Genomic DNA, 19689 nt, shown 5'->3' on the forward strand with positions numbered 1-19689 from the left:
GATTTTATTGGTTAATTCCCATGTCTTACAATGAGTTCACTAATCGATAATAAAAAATGCAACAAAAACACATAGTGTGAACACAATAACAATTAAATTGATCATAATAATGTATTTTTTTTATTTTTTATAACTCTTTATTTTTCAAATTTTAAGCATAAACTTACTACAAAACCATCCCTACACAGAGGGAAGTAAATAAAACAGAGAATCGAAACAAGTTATGGTGAAGGCCGGCAAGGAGTACTAAACAACCCTCGACAAGTGGTCTATTATAAGATAACACATTGCAAAGGCCAAAGGCAAAACCAAGGAAAAATATTATACTTTGTGTTATTGCCTAGTCACATGACTTTTCGCTATCCCATTGAATAGCTATTTCATTTATTGATATCTTTATTTATTTTAATGGATCCATTACCAGAACCAGAAAGTGTGCACTGAAAAGTCCACCATAGTGTAATAGCTATCACGCCCTCTCCCATAGGCTTGCATTGAGGGGCGGAGCGTGACGTCACACGCCGTCGGACCTGCGGTCGCCGGTAATCAGACCCAGAGCGAACACGCTCTGGGGACTGATTCTAAACGGGGTGCCGCGTGCAAGATCACGGGGGTCCCTAGCGGCGGGACTCCCGCGATCAGGCATCTTATCCCTATCCTTTGGATAGGGGATAAGATGTCTAAGCACCGGAGTACCCCTTTAAGTGTTACTATTATTTGAAAAAAGTTTTTTCAATTTCATAAAGATGTGCTCGGACCCCCACCAGTCACCGAATGAGTCTCTCTCACATCCTCTCCATTCTGTAGGAGATGGATTCCATAGTAAATCTGTGAAGCCCCTCTCCTGCAGATAGACATGTAAAGAAGTGCTTAGCTGAGGTCTTCTCGCCGCTTGTTCTACCAATCATGGGCATCTCAGCACCCAGACCGCAACCAATGAAAACCTTCTCATTTCTTGGTAGTAACACTTTGAGCATCAGGCCCTTTTGAGCCCTTGATGTTTGCTCTGACTTAATTCTCATCTTTCATTTGATCCTAATTCGAGAGTAGCTTTTATGTTATTTCCATATGAATATTTGATGTTAATATTGATTGATTCATTAATAAAGAAACCTTTACTTCTAAGTTGTATTGAGAACATTCTTCTCTGTTGTTAATTTATAACTATATAGTGAATTACTGATAAATTAAAAAGGTTAATACCTGACAATTTTCCATGGGGATGAGAGTAGTCCTCATATACATCACATGCATTGCATTCAGTTATTTATAGTGCAGTTTTGCATTGCCATCCTCATAGAGCCGTTCACATAAAGCGATGCCCTGGTATAAGCCTTATTCTAATTCTGTATAGTGATAGTTTATACGTACCGATTTATTATAGGGTACTTACTAGCTTCTACCAGACAGAGTAAAGGGGCATTCTGGCCTTGAAAAAATTGGTTCAAATCTTCCCATTCCCTCCCTCTAGTACCAGACATTACTTATCCCATGCTTCTTCTATCCGCCGCTCTCTGGCTCTCCTCCCCATGTATGAAAGTCCTATGAGGGGAACAGCAGAGCAGACAAGGATTTACAACACTACTTTACACATTTTTATAAAGGGGCATATAGACGTATGTAATTATAGACAGCTTCTGTAAGGGGACAGGAATCGTGGAAACTGTAGCCCATAGTAAACCTTGTCAGCATAAAAACAACTGAGCTGCACAATCGGAATGACAACAAAAATAAAAAATAAAATAGGACTCAGCTGAGCTTCAAACTCATTTAGGTACTTTTTATAAGTTGATATAACCTCTTTCATTTTTCTTAACAGTAGTTCAGAAATCTTATAGTTTTGTGAATTATCTATTTATGTGTCTTTTATGGTTAATGGGGGAGATTTATCAAAACCTGTCCAGAGGAAAAGTTGCCCAGTTGCCCATACCAACCAATCAGATCTCTTCTTTCATTTTTTAACAAGGCCTCTGAAAGAATGAATGAAAGAAGCAATCAGATTGGTTGCTATGGGAAACTGGGCAACTTTTCTTTGGCACAGGTTTTGATAAATCTCCCCCAATGTGCTTAACCCCTTAAGGACTGAGCCCTTTTTCACCTTAAGGACTCGGCCATTTTTTGCAAATCTGACCACTGTCAATTTAAACATTAATAACTCTGGAATGCTTTTAGTTATCAATCTGATTCCGAGATTGTTTTTTCGTGACATATTCTACTTTAACTTAGTGGTAAAATTTTTGGTAACTTGCATCCTTTCTTGGTGAAAAATCCCCAAATTTGATGAAAAATTAGAAAATTTTGCATTTTTCTAACTTTGAAGCTCTCTGCTTGTAAGGAAAATGGATATTCCAAATAATTTTTTTTTTATTCACATATACAATATGTCTACTTTATATTTGCATCATAAAATTGATGAGTTTTTACTTTTGGAAGACACCAGAGGGCTTCAAAGTTCCGCAGCAATTTTCCAATTTTTCACAAAATTTTGAAACTCGCTTTTTTTCAGGGACCAGTTCAGGTTTGAAGTGGATTTGAAGGGTCTTCATATTAGAAATACCCCATAAATGACCCCATTATAAAAACTGCACCCCCCAAAGTATTCAAAATGACATTCAGTCAGCGTTTTAACCCTTTACGGGTTTCACAGGAATAGCAGCAAAGTGAAGGAGAAAATTCACAATCTTCATTTTTTACACTCGCATGTTCTTGTAGACCCAATTTTTTAATTTTTGCAAGGGGAAAAAGGAGAAAATTTTTACTTGTATTTGAAACCCAATTTCTCTCGAGTAAGCACATACCTCATATGTCTATGTAAAGTGTTCGGCGGGCGCAGTAGAGGGCTCAGAAGGGAAGGAGCGTCAAATGGTTTTTGGGGGGCATGTCACATTTAGGAAGCCCCAATGGTGCCAGAACAGCAAAAACCCCCACATGGCATACCATTTTGGAAACTAGACCCCTCGGGGAATGTAACAAGGGGTAATGTGAACCTTAATACCCCACAGGTGATTCACGACTTTTGCATATGTAAAAAAAAAAAAAAATTTTTTACCTAAAATGCTTGCTTTCCCTAAAGTTTTACATTTTTAAAAAGGGTAATAGCAGAAAATACCCCCCAAAATTTGAAGCCCAATTTCTCCCGAGTACGGCGATACCCCATATGTGACCCTTAACTGTTGCCTTGAAATACGACAGGGCTCCAAAGTGAGAGCGCCATGTGCATTTGAGGCCTAAATTAGGGATTGCATAGGGGTGGACATAGGGGTATTCTACGCCAGTGATTCCCAAACAGGGTGCCTCCAGCTGTTGCAAAACTCCCAGCATGCCTGGACAGTCAACGGCTGTCCGACAATACTGGGAGTTGTTGTTTTGCAACAGCCCAATTTCTCCCGATTCAGAAAACACCCCATATGGGGGTGAAAAGTGCTCTGCTGGCGCACTACAGGTCTCAGAAGAGAAGGAGTCACATTTGGCTTTTTGAAAGCAAATTTTGCTCTGGGGGCATGCCGCATTTAGGAAGCCCCTATGGTGCCAGGACCGCAAAAAAAGCCCACATGGCATACCATTTTGGAAACTAGAGCCCTCGGGGAATGTAACAAGGGGTTAAGTGAACCTTAATACCCCACAGGCGTTTCACAACTATTGCATATGTAAAAAAAATAAAAAATTTTTACCTAAAATGCTTCTTTTCCCAAAAACTTTACATTTTTAAAAAGGGTAAAAGCAGAAAATACCCCCCAAAATTTGAAGCCCAATTTCTCCCGAGTACGGCGATACCCCATATGTGACCCTTAACTGTTGCCTTGAAATACGACAGGGCTCCAAAGTGAGAGCGCCATGCGCATTTGAGGCCTAAATTAGGGATTGCATAGGGGTGGACATAGGGGTATTCTACGCCATTGATTCCCAAACAGGGTGCCTCCAGCTGTTGCAAAACTCCCAGCATGCCTGGACAGTCAACGGCTGTCCGACAATACTGGGAGTTGTTGTTTTGCAACAGCTGGAGGCTCCGTTTTGGAAACCGTGGCGTACCAGATGTTTTTCATTTTTATTGGGGAGGGAGGGGGGCTGTATAGGGGTATGTGTATATGTAGTGTTTTTTTTACTTTTTATTTTATTTTTTGTTAGTGTAGTGTAGTGTTTTTAGGGTACAGTCGCACGGGCGGGGGGTTCACAGTAGTTTCTCGCTGGCAGTTTGAGCTGTTGCAGAAAATTTGCTGCAGCTCAAACTTGCAGCCCGATACTCACTGTAAGCCTCCGCCCATGTGAGTGTACCCTGTACATTCACATTGGGGGGGACATCCAGCTGTTGCAAAACTACAACTCCCAGCATGCGCTGACAGACTGTACATGCTGAGAGTTTTAGTTTTGCAACAGCTGTAGGCACACTGGTTATGTATCACGGAATTTGTGACCTTACTCAGTGTTTCAAAACCAGTGTACCTCCAGCTGTTGCAAAACTACAACTCCCAGCATGTACGGTGCATGGTGTAAGGTGACTGCTGGGAGTTGTAGTTTGCAACAGCAGGAGGCACACCGGTCGTGAAACACTGAGTTAGGTAAAAAAAAGAACCTCTAAGTTTCACAACCAGTGTGCCTTCAGCTGTTGCAAAACTACAACTCTCAGCAGTCACCGACAGCCAACGGGCATGCTGGGAGTTGTAGTTATGCAACCAGCAGATGCACCACCACAACTCCCAGCATGCACTTTAGCTGTTTGTGCAAGCTGGGAGTTGTAGTTTATACAACAGCTGAAGGTACACTTTTCCATAGAAAAAATGTGCCTCCAGCTGTTGCAAAACCATAAGTCCCAGCATGCCCATAAGGGAATGCTGGGAGTTGTGGTGGTCTGCCTCCTGCTGTTGCATAACTACAGCTCCCAGCATGCCCTTTTTGCATGCTGGGAGCTGTTGCTAAGCAACAGCAGGAGGCTGTAACTCACCTCCTGCTGCTGCTCCATCGCAGGCTGTCCCTCGCCGCCGCCGTCGCTCCTGGGGCCCCGATCCCAACATGGACGCCGGGGATCGGGGTCCCCAGCACCCGGGGTCGTCTTCCCGCACCCGCTCACGCCCTCCGGAAGAGGGGCGGAGCGGGTGCGGGAGTGACACCCGCAGCAGGCGCCGTGATTGGTCGGCCGGTAATCCGGCCGACGAATCAGGGCGATCGTGAGGTGGCACCAGTGCCACCTCACCCCTGCACTCTCTGGCTGTTCGGGGCCGTCAGAGACGGCCCCGAACAGCCAGTAATTCCGGGTCACCGGGTCACTGGAGACCCGATTGACCCGGAATCGCCGCAGATCGCTGGACTGAATTGTCCAGCGATCTGCGGCGATCGCCGACATGGGGGGGTATAATGACCCCCCTGGGCGATATGCCGGGATGCCTGCTGAACGATTTCAGCAGGCATCCGGCTCCGGTCCCCAACCGGCTAGCGGTGGGGACTGGACTTCCCATGGGCGTATGGATACGCCCTGCGTCCTTAAGGACTCAGGATGCAGGGCGTATCCATACGCCCTGCGTCCTTAAGAGGTTAAAGGGGTACTCCGGCGGTCAATTTTTTTGACTATATGGCATCTTCTTTGTAAGTTTAGTTTTTTTGCAATATACGTGTGTTATATGTTTTGGCAGCATGTGTGTGTTTTTATTACCTGTTTGTTGGGCAGGAAGTTCTGTAGTTCAGAGGATTTTCTTTTACTGTTGTCCACAGTTCTGAGTCTGTTGTGGACAAGATGTCACAGCTTTTTCTTTTTTCTTTTTTTTTCTCTGTCTGCATGAGAGGAATAAGCCACGCCCCCTCATCTCATCCAGCTGAGTACACAGCTCCTCACCTCCCCTCCCCCTGCTCTGTATTCTAAGGACACAGGTCTGCACAGGAGAAAGAACCCACAGAAGATAAGTGTTATCTGAAGGGGAGGATGAGAAGGTGCACGGGCTGGGGATGTATGGACTGGAGGGGAATAAATCTCATACTGGGAATGATCTCTATGGGGGAGATTTATCAAAACCTGTGCAGAGGAAAACTTGCCCATAGCAACCAATCAGATCGCTTCTTTCATTTTTCACAGGCCTTCATAAAAATGAAAGAAGCAAGCTGATTGGTTGCTATGGGCAACTGGGCAAGTTTTCCTCTGCACAGGTTTTGATAAATCTCCCCCATATGTGAAGGGGGAGGGGGGGACTCCTGAATGACACATGCTGGGAGTTGTAGTCCCTGTTGTGTGTGTGTGTATGCTAGTGTTTACAAACCAGTGTGCATCCAGCTATTGCAAAACTACAACTCCCAGCATGCCCTGACAGACTTTGGGCATGCTGGGAGTTGTAGATTTGCAACAGCTGGAGGCACACTGGTTGGAAAACACTGTTCTAGCCTATTCAGCAAACATATCATGTTACACCAGTGTTTCCCAACCAGTGTGCCTCCAGGTGTTGCAAAACTACAACTCCTAGCATGCCCAAAGGCAGTCAGGGCATGCTGGGAGTTGTAGTTTTGCAACACCTGGAGGCACCCTGGTTGGGAAACACTGGTGTATGCCCTACAGAGGTGTGGTGAACTACAAACCCCAGGAGACTACAGAGGCAGCATGCTGGTGTTATACCATAGACTGAAGACTCATGAATGACACATGCTGGGAGTTGTAGTCCCTTTTGTGTGTGTGTGTGTGTGTGTGTGTGTGTGTGTATGACAGTGTATCCCAACCAAGGCTGATTATATTAGTGTGCTGTGTATAAGGGGGCTGACCCAGGAAAATAGTAGGATGGGTAAAGGGCGGAACAAACAAACAAAAAAAAAGGAGCCGCCCCAAACCAGCAAGGCATGTGGCATGCTGGGATTTGTAGTTTTCAGCACAGCAAGAAACAGGAAATGGAAGCAAAGATAGGAAAACAAAGTGGGGGATAAAAAGACAACAAAGGACGGCAATATAGTAGGCTAAACAACAAGAATAGAAATGAAAGAAAACAAATAGGGTACGTCAAAAACGCAAAAACACGTTGACCACCGGAGTACCCCTTTAAGCCATTTGCCTGCACAGAAGAACCACATTGAAAAACTGAAAATTTGTGTTAAATTAAATCTGTCAATTTATGTATCTCTTGTCATCTCTTTTATTTTGTTTTTTGTTCACAGGCAGAAATACTTAGCATGCTCAGTCATCGAAACATCATCCAGTTTTATGGAGCTGTACTTGAACCTCCAAATTATTGTATTGTTACAGGTAAGAATAAAATCTGATTGTGTTTTAAACATTTATGATGCTACAGCCAAGACTTTTAGCCAAACATGTGGGTCCTAAACATGTGAGTTGAAAGTCTCTCTCTAGAATTATCAAGTTAATCAAACAAATTAGATTCACAGACTATTAATAATATATACACTCATAGAAAATAAAGGCTTAAAGGGGTAGTCCAGTGGTGAAAAACTTATCCCCTATCCTAAGGATAGGGGATAAGTTTGAGATCGCAGGGTCCGACCGCTGGGGCCACCTGCGATCTCTCTGTACGGGGGCCAGGCTCTCCGGCCAGATAGCGGGTGTCGACCACCGCACAAAGCGGCGGCCGACACCCCCCTCAATACAACGCTTTGGCAGAGCCGGAGATTGTCGAAGGCAGCGCTCCGGCTCTGCCATAGAGTTGTATTGAGGGGGCGTGTCGGCCGCCGCTTCGTGCGGAGGTCGACACGCCCCCTTCCCGTGGGCTGTCGGGGCTCCAGCGGTCGGACCCCCCGCGATCTGCAACTTATCCCCTATCCTTAAGATAGGGGATAAGTTGTTCACCACTGGACTACTACTTTAAGTACAATCTTATTAGTATATTAGATCTGTAAAAAGCATATTGTTGATGGGTTCGCCGGTTGCAACTACAGCTTTTTTTTCTGGAAAGCAAAAACATACTTAAAAACAGTAAAAACAAATTAAAAATAAAAATTATAAAGGTGCCCAATTTTACATTATTCTTATTGAAGAGCTTATGTTAAAGAGGTTATTCCAAGCTTAAAGGTTATCCCTTTCCCACGGGACAGAGTATATACTGCTGATCGGTGGAGGTCCAACTCCTGAAACATCCACCAATCACAAGATTGGAGGTCAGTTGTCCACCAAGTGAATGCTCAACCACTCCATTCACTATCCATGGAACTTCCAAACATAGCCGAATTTATCCTTCAAGAAAGTTTAGAAGTTCCCTGAGAATGAATGAAGTGGTGGGCGAGCATACATGCTACCACTCCATTCACTTGGGGGACAATTGATTTCCATTCTCTTGATTGGAGAAGGGGGCCTAGTTGTTGAACCCCCACCGATCAGCAAGTTATTTTTTCTCCTGTGCATAGAGGATAACTTGTAAACATAGGATTGCTCCTATAAAGAGGTTGTCTGGTTAGATAAAACGTATCCCCTATGCACAGGTTGGGGAATAAGTGATCGCGGAAGGGGAGTCTAATGACTTGAACCCCAGATCTCCTAACCAGGGCCCTTCTCTTACCACAGAGTGCTCCGACCTTCACCTTCCAAGACAAACTGGTCTTGTGAGTAATAGCCTGCTCCACCAATCACCGGTGAGGCTGTGGATAGGGGATAAGTTTTACACAACTGGAGTACCCCTTTAATGCATTCCCATCTGAGGCATTTATTGCACATACGTCACAAATGCCATAAATGCCTGATTTATTCATGCTCCACCTCTGGTTCCCTTCCCAATTGTGAGAACAAAGGTTTGGTTGCCCACATTGTTTGATTCCTAGTAGCCAGATCTTTCATTCACTTTAATATGGCACTTCATGTTTGACTCTTTCAATAATTCCAATACACCTCAATGGAGAGGGCCACATGCAAACATGGTTATATTGAAGTGTATGACTTTTGTGCTGTCAAAATGGTCAACAGTGGCCACTGGAATCCTCGTTCTCCCACTTAGTGAGTGTCTGTTGTTAGAAATTGAAGTAATGTCCAAAATGGAAATACCTCTTTAATCACAGGTAGAGTTTTACTTTATTAAAGGAGTACTCCGATGCACACTTTTTTCAAGTTATCCCGTCCGGGCTGCAAAATAAAAGAAAACGCACTTTATCTTACCTGCCAACGAGCCCCCGGAGCTCCGGTACAGGTGTTCGGTCCCCTGGCTGTATTCTTCTCACTTCCTGTTAGCCCGGCACGTCACACGGAGCTTCAGCCTATCACCAGCCGCAGCGATGTCCCGCCTCGGCCAGTGATAGGTTGAAGCTCCGTGTGACGTGCCGGGCTAACAGGAAGTGAGAAGAATACAGCCCGGGGACCGAACACCTGTACCGGAGCACCGGGGGCTCGTTGGCAGGTAAGATAAAGTGCGTTTTCTTTTATTTTGCAGCACGGACGGGATAACATGAAAAAAGTGTGCACCGGAGTACTCCTTTAAGTGTTCAGAATATGACAGCTTCTTCTCATTTAACAGTAAGAGTCATTCTTCCTCCATTAATAATCCTTGCACGTATGATGAAGCGGCGTATAATAGTAACACATCAGATAACTGTGACGTGCCCGACTCTTCTCGTAGACATTACAAAAAAAAGTGGAGGTCGTTTATACAATGTAACTCCCCTAATCCCTTTGCTTATTAATGCACCATGAATTCCCCTATCCCTGCAGATAAATATCATTTTCTGGCGTTTTCGGAATAATAACAGAGGTATTACTACTTCTCAGTTTGCTTTTATTTCCCAGTGAGTGGATAGAAATGTTTCAAGTAGTTATTACATAGTATTACAGTGAAATTCCTATAAGACAATTAAGTACTTACAGGAAGACTATAGTCCATATAAATATTCTTATTGTGTTAGATTATATATAAGAGGCGCAATGGGACATATTTATGTAGAGGTGTTACCCTTAGAAATCAATCTAGTTATTACCTTTATTTTCCAACCTGTAGTTAAAGAAAAATAAAATTGCAGCAAAATTTGTTGCTGTCATCAGAAGCTACATTTGTTAATTTTCACTGTTAGTAATGAAAAAAATCTAATTGAACCTTCTTTTACCCTACATCCTGGTATAATTTTAGGTTAAAGGTATGTCTTACCCTCAAAGCTTTAATGGTGATATTGTTATAAGCCCCCAGAACTTACTTTACCAACATTACAGAACTGGTGTACAGCCGATGTCTCCATTCTGTGCGAAATTTCTTTAGTTTTGTACACGTTTTATTGTATTATTTTGGCTGGTTGATACAGCTGTTAGCAGACTCAAAAGATCACAGAAAAGAGGCCATACTTACTGGTTACTGGTACAAGGGCAGGTTAGACATCTATTCCTACCATGATGCTACCATGCAACTTGCACCCTGTGTATGCCTAATTTGTGTGCAACTATTATACTGAGCAGCTACCCCCCTCCCCACATGAATAGTAGGCGTGTGAGTGGTTGCTGTATATATCATTGTGGCTGATCTGCATCATGATTGGAATAGGTGTTTAACCTGCCCTTGTACCAGTAACCGGTAAGTATGGCCTCTTTTCTGTGATTATATGTTTTCAGCAGACGTTGACTTTTTGCCACCTGGCAGCTGTAAGAAGGACAGATGGGACAGAAGAGCCCTTGATCTCAAGATAGGTGTAGGTCCCAAAGGTGAGGCCTGATGAAAACAAGGCTGGTGGAGGCTCCTGGGTAAAACAGTCATGTAAGTGTAATTGCAATTAATTAAATCAATTTATAGTCCAGTATAAGGGTACGGCCATATGTAGAAAATTCACAGCATTTCTGCACCAAAATTTGAACCAGTTTTGATTTTTTTCATATAAAAAATAAATATATATATATATATATATATATATATTTGAGCTTGACGTGTACCTGTGACTTTAAAAATATATTTTGACATGTCCTTTGGACATGTCAGGAGTTTTTATTGGTTGGGTCTGAGTGAGTGTTCAGGCCCCAACAAATGACGAGAACGAATGGGGAGAGAAGTTGGCGGCTGCACGCTCCTCATCCCACTCTGTGTCTGTGAGACCCTGAGAGATGATGTTGAGGGGATGTTGTCCATAAGACCCTGAGAGATGATGTTGGGGGGATGTTGTCGATGAGACCCTGAGAGACAATGTTGCGGGATGTTGTCTATGCGTCTCTCTCCCTGACAGATGATTTTAAGGGTTAGAAGAATTGGGAAAATTAGGTTTCAGCTGTTATATCCTTTTGTTTATGATAGGATTAGTGGACAGCAATGGCTGCTGCTTCCACACATCATACACTATTCTGTGGGCTGTGGCATCATTAAACACCCTCTTCAAAAGTGACAGGATCCAATTGGAATCCCTGCAGGAGCGAGAATGAGGAAGTGGTTTACAATAAAAATCTAAAGTTACCACCTGCACCTACTGCCTCTACAAGATGCCACAGTAGTTCCAAGCTTTCACCCCACTGCCAGATTACTAAGGCTAAGCTGTTGTACCCTGCCATGACATCACTGACATCACTATGGGCTAGGGGGACATCGGAATTGGATGTGCTGCATTTCATCTGTAGTTTGCTGTTGTGTCCTGTCGGGGTCTCCGTGAATTTGTTCTAGTGAAGGCTCCTACTTGCTCTTCTGTGGTTGAGGCCTCTAGGGAACATCCTGTGGATACCCTCCATATAATGCTGCCCTGCATAAATTTGTCACAAGATGTCATTGCTGGGGATCCATAATCCATTAGAATGAAGCAGTGCCCACCGGAGCTCTGTGAGCCTTTGACTCAATTTTGGCTTTACTCAAAAGAGATCATGATAAGCCATAGACTGTAATGAATTCTAATAATCTATCTATCTATCTAGAAGAACAGATTCGCTGCAGCACACAAAAGTAGTGACAAGTGGTTTATTTCATTCCAATTGCTACGTTTCAGCCGCGCATGCGGCCTTTTTCAAGCAGTGCTTGAAAAAGGCCGCATGCGTGGCTGAAACGTAGCAATTGGAATTAAATAAACCACTTGTCACTACTTTTGTGTGCTGCAGCGAATCTGTTCTTCTAGCATTACGGACCCGGGACCTGGGACCAGCTGCTGCGTGCACCCACCTCTTCATATCTATCTATCTACCTATCTATTTATTTATTTATTTATCAGTTATATCAATTTATTTATCTATCTATCTATCTAGTCCAATAAAGAAAGGCAGTGGCACTCCAATTCAGTGAAAAAAAAGGGTCTTTATTCGGCCCAATGTGCAGCGATGTTTCGACAGTCTCACACCGTCATTTTCAAGCATCATGTGTAAAAACAAGTGAATATTTATGGCCACACAGAGCCAATTAAACAATTAGCGTAATCAAGTGGTTATCATATAAAAACATACTGTAACAAAAGTGCAATTACAATCTTACGGAAATGTCAGTACATATGAATGCATTAGAAATGATATCTGGCATTCAAAGTGCACATACATAAGTGCTTCATATTCAATACAGTATATTATCAATAAAGTGTCAGGTACATAAAATCTTGTTAATGAGATGGGCGGGGGGACGGAGTCACTCACCATAAACATAACAATGCTCATTCCGATGCGTGGCGTGGTACACAACAGTTCCGGAATGCATAAGCCGAAAACCCGATGTGATGTCACGGATTTCTGTCACATGACCGGCCATGTGGCAAAATTGCTTGGGAACAGAGACGCTACCTCCCGTGCATGAGTGCTAGCCATCTGGAGGATCACGGCGCCATCTTTGTAACTGGAATATGGGGTGGAAACCGTATAGCCAAATTAACGCTCAAAGAGCTATGGGGGACTCGTCAACTAAACCCCTTAAAGCCATATGGGCTTAACATTGATTTTAAAATATCTCACAAAATCTGTAATGCATAAAAATTGATTTCAGTTTGATTTGTTTGTCGGTATGGGTTTGTAATTTATTGTGTTTTTCTCTTTTTTACAGAGATGGGCTTGGAGTGGACGCAGCACTCACAGCAAAAAAATCCAACAGCATAATGTATACAATGCCTATTGTAATTTATTGTACATTATTTTTTATTGCTTATGGGAATTGTTATGCTTGTCTACAGTTATACAAATGTGTTGTTCCTTATATGTAGTCACACTTCTCCAGATGCAGTGTTGCATCGTGAGCGTTCTTATCCGGTTGCCTATGGTGACGGGAGCGGACCGTTCTTGTATGTTTGGCTCGGGTGTGTTACGGTTTCCGCGGCACCCGGGACCATACTGTGCACGTTTACAATGTTGGGAGATTGCCGTGTTAGACTGCGGTAGGACTAAATCACAAATTCCAGTTAGAAAGATGGCGCCGTGATCCTCTAGATGGCTAGCGCTCATGCACGAGAGGAAGCGACTCTGTTCCCTAGCAATTTTGTTACATGCCCAATAATGTGACTGAAATCTGTGATATCGCATCGGGTTTTCGGCTTATGCATTCCGGAACTGCTGTATACCACGCCATGCATTGGAATGAGCATTTTTATGTTCATGGTGAGTGACTCCGTCCCTCCGCCCATCTCATTAACAAGATTTTATGTACCTGACACTTTATTGATAATATACCGAATATGAAGCACTTATGTATATGCACTTTGAATGCCAGATATAATTTGTAATGCATTCATATGTACTGACATTCCATTGTAATTGCACTTTTGTTACAGTATGTTTTTATATGATAACCACTTGATTACGCTAATTGTTTGATTGGCTCTGTGTGGCCATAAATATTCACTTGTTTTTACACATGATGCTTGAAAATGACGGTGTGAGACCGTTGAAATGTCGCTGCACATTGGGGTGAATAAAGACCCTTTTTTTTACTGAATTGGAGTGCCACTGCCTTTCTTTATTGGACTGTACATATGATTCTGGACCGGGACCCGGGCGAGTCGGCACCCGTGCACTATTATATTTGGAGTGCTGCTTTCCTTTTGTGTATCCATCTATCGGAGCAGCACAACCACTGTTGTCTGGGTGCAGGATGTAGAAGCTTGGGTTTGTATAATGGCCCTCTGGTATACAAAGAACCAAAAAATGTGATGCTGGTTTTTTAGTTACCGTATATATCTATATCTATCTATCTATAAGAGAATATGCAAAGCAGCTCATTACACCACCTTCTCAGGTAGTGTTCCCTGGTATCAGCTTGTCTCCTGTTACGGAATATATAAAGCTGATCGGGATTTATGCCAAGCCAGACTACTCCCCAAAAGGGAAGTTTCTACCCATCTGCAGACAGCTGTTTGAGTATGGGTAGATGGGTAGAAACTTCCCTTTTGGGGAGTAGTCTGGCTTGACATAAATCCCAATCAGCTTTTTATATTCCGTAACAGGAGACAAGCTGATACCAGGGAACACTACCTGAGAAGGTGGTGTAATGAGCTGCTTTGCATATTCCCTTACCCAGAATGCCCGCAGAGTTCTAATTGGCCTTTTGAAGCTCCGTCACACCAGAAGTGGTGGCCTCTCCCTGAGGTAAATACTTATCCCCTTTATCTATCTATCTATCTACCTATCTATCTATATATATATATATATATATATATATATTCTATTTTCTTTATTTTTATTCAAGTGTAAATCCATCTGCTTCTGTACCACTCATGATGGAAAATGACTTTTAAAAAAGTGCAGAAGTATCTCTCGTTTTTCAATATATAATTCATCATTCCGATTCAAAGGTCTTTCCTCTATCTCTTATCTCTTCCTGAAGCAAACTTCCGGGTTAATATTAGTTAACAGATAGCCCGCAGGGTCTACTCAGGACTTATCAATAGTCAGTAAACATTGGTTAGGATCTTGCAAGACAAATAGGCAGCCTCTCTGTCATTGTGATCATATTATTCTTCCAGCTGGCCATAGACATTAACCTATCCAATGTCCATAGGTTACATTTTATTTTATCTAATCAAAAGAAATCATACAATAATACAGATGTAATAGTATTATAGTATCTGGCATAAGGTGAAAAGGTTCTCTAAAACCGATTATAGGAGTTTGCTTACAGTAATGCAGTAATTTTTCCGCCACGATGTCCCGTCACTGTATAACGCCCGTAATGAATTACGGGCATATACGGGTGCAAACGGGCAGTTACAAAACCCCATAGGCTGCAATGCGATTTAGTCACGGCCGTCAGGGGTTTTGTAACGGCCGGGTTTGCCGATATAGTGACGGAACTGGTGACAGAAGTTCCTAAACGGAACTATTTCATAGTGTGAAAGCAGCTTTAGGAAGAAGATAAATGTGTTTAAAACAGGAAGATGCAGATTTGGCCGCAGATCCGTAGCATTTTCACAGTCAGTAACATTTGCAAAATCTGCACCGCCTGTCAATTTATGTGCAGATTTATTGCAGATTTATTTTTTTACCACAAAGCCGTTCCACTTTTCTGCAGCTCTAATACATTGAAAATTTTCTTCGCATGAATCTGTTGTGTAAATTCTTTTGGGTATCCTTTTTTTTTTTTGTATCCTTGTTTTTGCACTTTTCTGTTTTTACTACAGATTGTGGTGGTTTGGCAATACATTTTTTTGCCAGCACAGTTTTTTCCTGGTAAATATATATAAGGAACACTGGTAAATACTGCATCATAACACCGCTTCAATTTGCTGTCAAAACGAATAGGTTTTTATTGCCTTTTTTGCTGCATTTTAAGACACAAGAAAACCACAAAAAGTCACCTTATGAACTCAGCCGAAAATGGCCACTTTGATAGCTCTTTGCCAAACACTTTTTGGGCTGACAACTAATCTTTTTTCATCCCTGTACTTGCGTGCTTAGCTTAGCTGAGAGTGCTTGGGTCTCAGTGATGTTTTCAGCTTCTGACAGACTCCTTTAGCAGAGGCTTATCACCAGTGAGAACAAAGAATAGGACATGTTAAATTCCTACTGCAGATGACACAATCATTCACAAATGGCCATCTTCTAAATACTCGACTGTGACTGTGTTACTACTGTAACCGAATGGTCCCTGTCAGGCACTGCAGCAGCTGGACAGTCTAGACCAGTGTTTCCCAACCGGTGTGCCTTTGGCAGGGCATGCTGGGAGTTGTAGTTTGGCAACAGCTGTGGGTTCCCTGTTGGGAAGCACTGACCTAGACAAGCAAAAGACACCAAGGGGGCAATTTATCAAATGGGGAGTAGGTGAGCGATTTTTCTACAACGTTAATTTGTGTGATAGTAATGTGTACAGAAGGGAAGAAAATTGTTGGCACCCTTTCGTTAAAGATGAAAAAACCCACAATGGTCCTCAAAAAAACTTAAAACCGAAACTGGCAAAATGAATAATAAATAAAAATATAATGAAAATTACTTGATAAAAATCAGACATTACTTTTAAATTATGGTTCAACAAAATCCTTTTAAAAGTAAAATATTTAACCTGTCCTGGACAAAAATGATGGTCCCTGAACTTAATATTTTGTTGCACAACCTTTTTGAGGCAGACCAGAAATTTCTGTAACTCTCAATGAGACCTCTGAACATTCTCCCAGAAGCTTTGAGGCTTGTCCTTTGGACAGATGAGACAAAACTGGAGCTTTTAGGAAAGTCCCATCAGCTCTATGTTTGCAAAGCCAAAAATAAAACCTACAAAAAAGAACCTACTATGAAGCATCGAGGAGGCTCGGTTATGTTTTGTGGCTTCTTTGTTGCCTCTGGCACAAGCTGTCATGAAACTGTACAGGGTACAATGAAATCTCAAGACTATCAAGGCATTCTGGGCCAAAATATACTGGCCAGTGTCAGGAAGCTTGGTCTCAGTCGCAGGTCCTTTAACAGTATAATGTCCCAAAATACACGACTTTAAACACCCAAGAATGGCTAAGAGCAAAACATTGGCCTATTCTGAAGTGTCCTCTATGATCCCTGATCTGAATCCTATTGAACATTTGTGGAAGGAGCCGAACCCAGGCAGGATCTTTTGAGGAGTGGGCCAAGATACCTACAGTCTGGATAAGACACCTTCACACCTGAGACAGCTGGAGCAGGATCTTATGAGGAGTGGGCCAAGATACCTGGAGTCTGGAGAAGACACCTTTACACCTGAGACAGCTTGAGCAGTATATTATGAGGAGTGGGCCAAGATACCTGCAGTCTGGAGAAGACACCTTTACACCTGAGACAGCTGTAGCAGTATATTATGAGGAGTGGGCCAAGATACCTGCAGTCTGGAGAAGACACCTTTACACCTGAGACAGCTGGAGCAGTATCTTATGAGGAGTGGGCCAAGATACCTGCAGTCTGGAGAAGACGCCTTCACACCTGAGAAAGCTGGAGCAGGATCTTATGAGGAGTGGGCCAAGATACCTGCAGTCTGGAGAAAACACCTTTACACCTGAGACAGCTGGATCAGGGTCTTATAAGGAGTGGGCCAAGATACCTGCAGTCTGGAGAAGACACCTTTACACCTGAGACAGCTGGAGTAGGATCTTATGAGGAGTGGGCCAAGATACCTGCAGTCTGGAGAAGACGCCTTCACACCTGAGAAATCTGGAGCAGGATCTTATGAGGAGTGGGCTCAGATACCTAAAGACAAGAGCAGAAGTTAGAGAAATTACTGGATTACAGTGATTGCCTCAAAAGGTTGAGCAACTAAATATTACGTTCAGGTATCATCATTTTTGTCCATTATTTGTTTTTAAAATGATTTTATTAATCTACAATTTTTTAAATAATTTTACTTTGTCAGTTAAAAGGTATTTCAGGGAGAATTGTGTTTTTTTCTGTCTTTAACAGAAGGGTACATTGTAGTTAATTTCTTGGTACTCACAAACTCCACCACGGAGCCTCTGTAATGATTCTATTGGGTAACTGTACAATCTGCAGTTCCATAATTTGATATTATTGATGATGTAGAAAGGGTCCTGTTCCATAATAACTCACCAGGCTATTATAGTTGATTGTTGGCTGACCCGATACATTGCAGGGTCATAAGTCATTCCATTACTTATACCTTTACTGCCAAGGATGTATGTTATATGGTATGAGATTGAACACTTGCCATGGCTAGAATATTAAAGGGGTACTCCGCTGCTCAGCGTTTGGAACAAACTGTTCTGAAACGCTGGAGCTGGTGCCGGGAGCCCATGACGATATAGCCCGTCACACCCTGCCCCCTCAATGCAAGTCTATCGGAGGGGGCGTGACAGCCGTCACGCCCCCTCCCATAGACTTGCATTGAGGGGGCGCAGCGTGTCGTCATGAAGGGCCGGGGCTATGACTTCACAAGCTCCCAGCTCCAGGGTTCAGAATAGTTTGTTCCAAACGCTGAGCAGCGGAGTACCACTTTAAAGCTTAGATCTAGCTTGGTATCCTATCAAAATCCATAATCTTATCTTCAAATTATTCCACGCTCAATATTCTAGGTGCAGTGTTTGAGGTGAGGCACTTGTTTGAATTTGGAGGGTAACATGAAAAGTTTTGCTACTTGATTCTGAGCTAAAATGGGGGAAGCTGTAAGTGCGACTGTCCGCTCTCCCTGTACAGCCTCCAGTGACCAAGAGTGCATACAGGAGCTTTTCTTCATGTGTGCATGTTTATCGGCATCTGTATGGAGATCTTTTCTCTCTTCAGTTCTGGTGAATATGTGAAAATACGTACTTGTAGACATAGCTAAAAGTAACAGATATAAACTCTGCACATCTTGTACTTTTAGGAGGGGTGCTTCTCAGACTCTACTGTATTTGAGTCACATTTTTAGTCACACATATTGAAAGTTTATGTTTTTTCTTTTATTATGCATAAAACATTACGCTCTGACGGGGGAATTATAGGAAAATGTCCATGACTGTGCTCAATGGCATTTTTGTAATGTGTTGGGTGTTTACTCTTATGGCTATGGGTATTGTATTTCAGGATTTTTTTTTTTGTTTTGGACACACAAAAATATAATCTTTAAAGGGATGTTCATAGAATTAATTTTTATCTTTAAAAGTGTTCAGGGTGGGACAAAAAGACTGAGCACTCTCAGGAGCTTTTTCCTTTAGTCTCAATAAATGATCATGACATCCAGCACCGTCAATCAGCTGTTTACCAGAGCAATGGCACCCGCGTTAGCTGAGCCATAGGAGAACAGCTCAGTCCATTGTGAAGTGGCAGTGTTGGGTTACTACAGTTCATCCCCCATTGAAGTAAATTGGGCTGAGCTGTAATACTTGTGGATGGGTTAGGATCTGTTTTTGGAAAAAAAAGCATACCGTTATTTTATTTATTTTTTTTAACTCCCATGCATCCTGTTCAGCTTATTTATCTCTGGTTAACACCATTCAATAAAAATGACTTTTTAATATTATGTTAGGTATTTCTGCTTTCTGAAAGTAAACTAAAGTTACCTTTGGGAGGATGTGTTAATATACATGCATTTGCTTTAATAGAAGCCTTTTCCCATAGAGCTGACAATGTTTTTGTAGGTTATGAAAATAACGTCAGATTGTGTTTCTGAACTTATGATCGGTGTCATAGGGCAGGACGTTTCTGGGACTGGTCCAGAATATACAATGTATCAGATTTACAGATTGTGGATAATTGTCTTACTGTTATTGAAAATTTGACAACTGGTCATGGAAGACGAGTTCTCAAATATGAGATGTCAAAGAAAGAAACGAAATGAGAATTCCTTTTGTGGGTACTGCACGCGTAGATAAGATGAAGATGAAAGGAAATTCCATCCCTTCAATGGATTAACGATTGGCAGTGGGATAGTTAAATGGTGGTGGTCAGTGTTCAGGCGTGAAGAGCAACAGACAATCCAT

General features: G+C 42.4%; 1 protein-coding gene across 3 annotated transcripts in view; it reads left to right on the plus strand.

Annotated features, from left to right (window-relative positions):
- Window positions 1-19689, plus strand: part of MAP3K20 (mitogen-activated protein kinase kinase kinase 20) — a 245412-nt gene that overhangs the window by 96030 nt on the left and 129693 nt on the right. For 2 of the 3 annotated variants that reach the window (XM_056534810.1, XM_056534812.1), the window contains exon 3: window positions 7123-7210. In XM_056534810.1, coding sequence (XP_056390785.1) covers window positions 7123-7210 — 88 coding nt within the window. Of the gene's footprint in view, window positions 1-5855; window positions 5920-7122; window positions 7211-19689 lie in introns of those variants that run through there. The other variant, XM_056534811.1, reaches the window with a different exon arrangement.

Source organism: Hyla sarda, chromosome 8, assembly GCF_029499605.1.
Source record: "Hyla sarda isolate aHylSar1 chromosome 8, aHylSar1.hap1, whole genome shotgun sequence".
NCBI lineage: Eukaryota > Metazoa > Chordata > Amphibia > Anura > Hylidae > Hyla > Hyla sarda.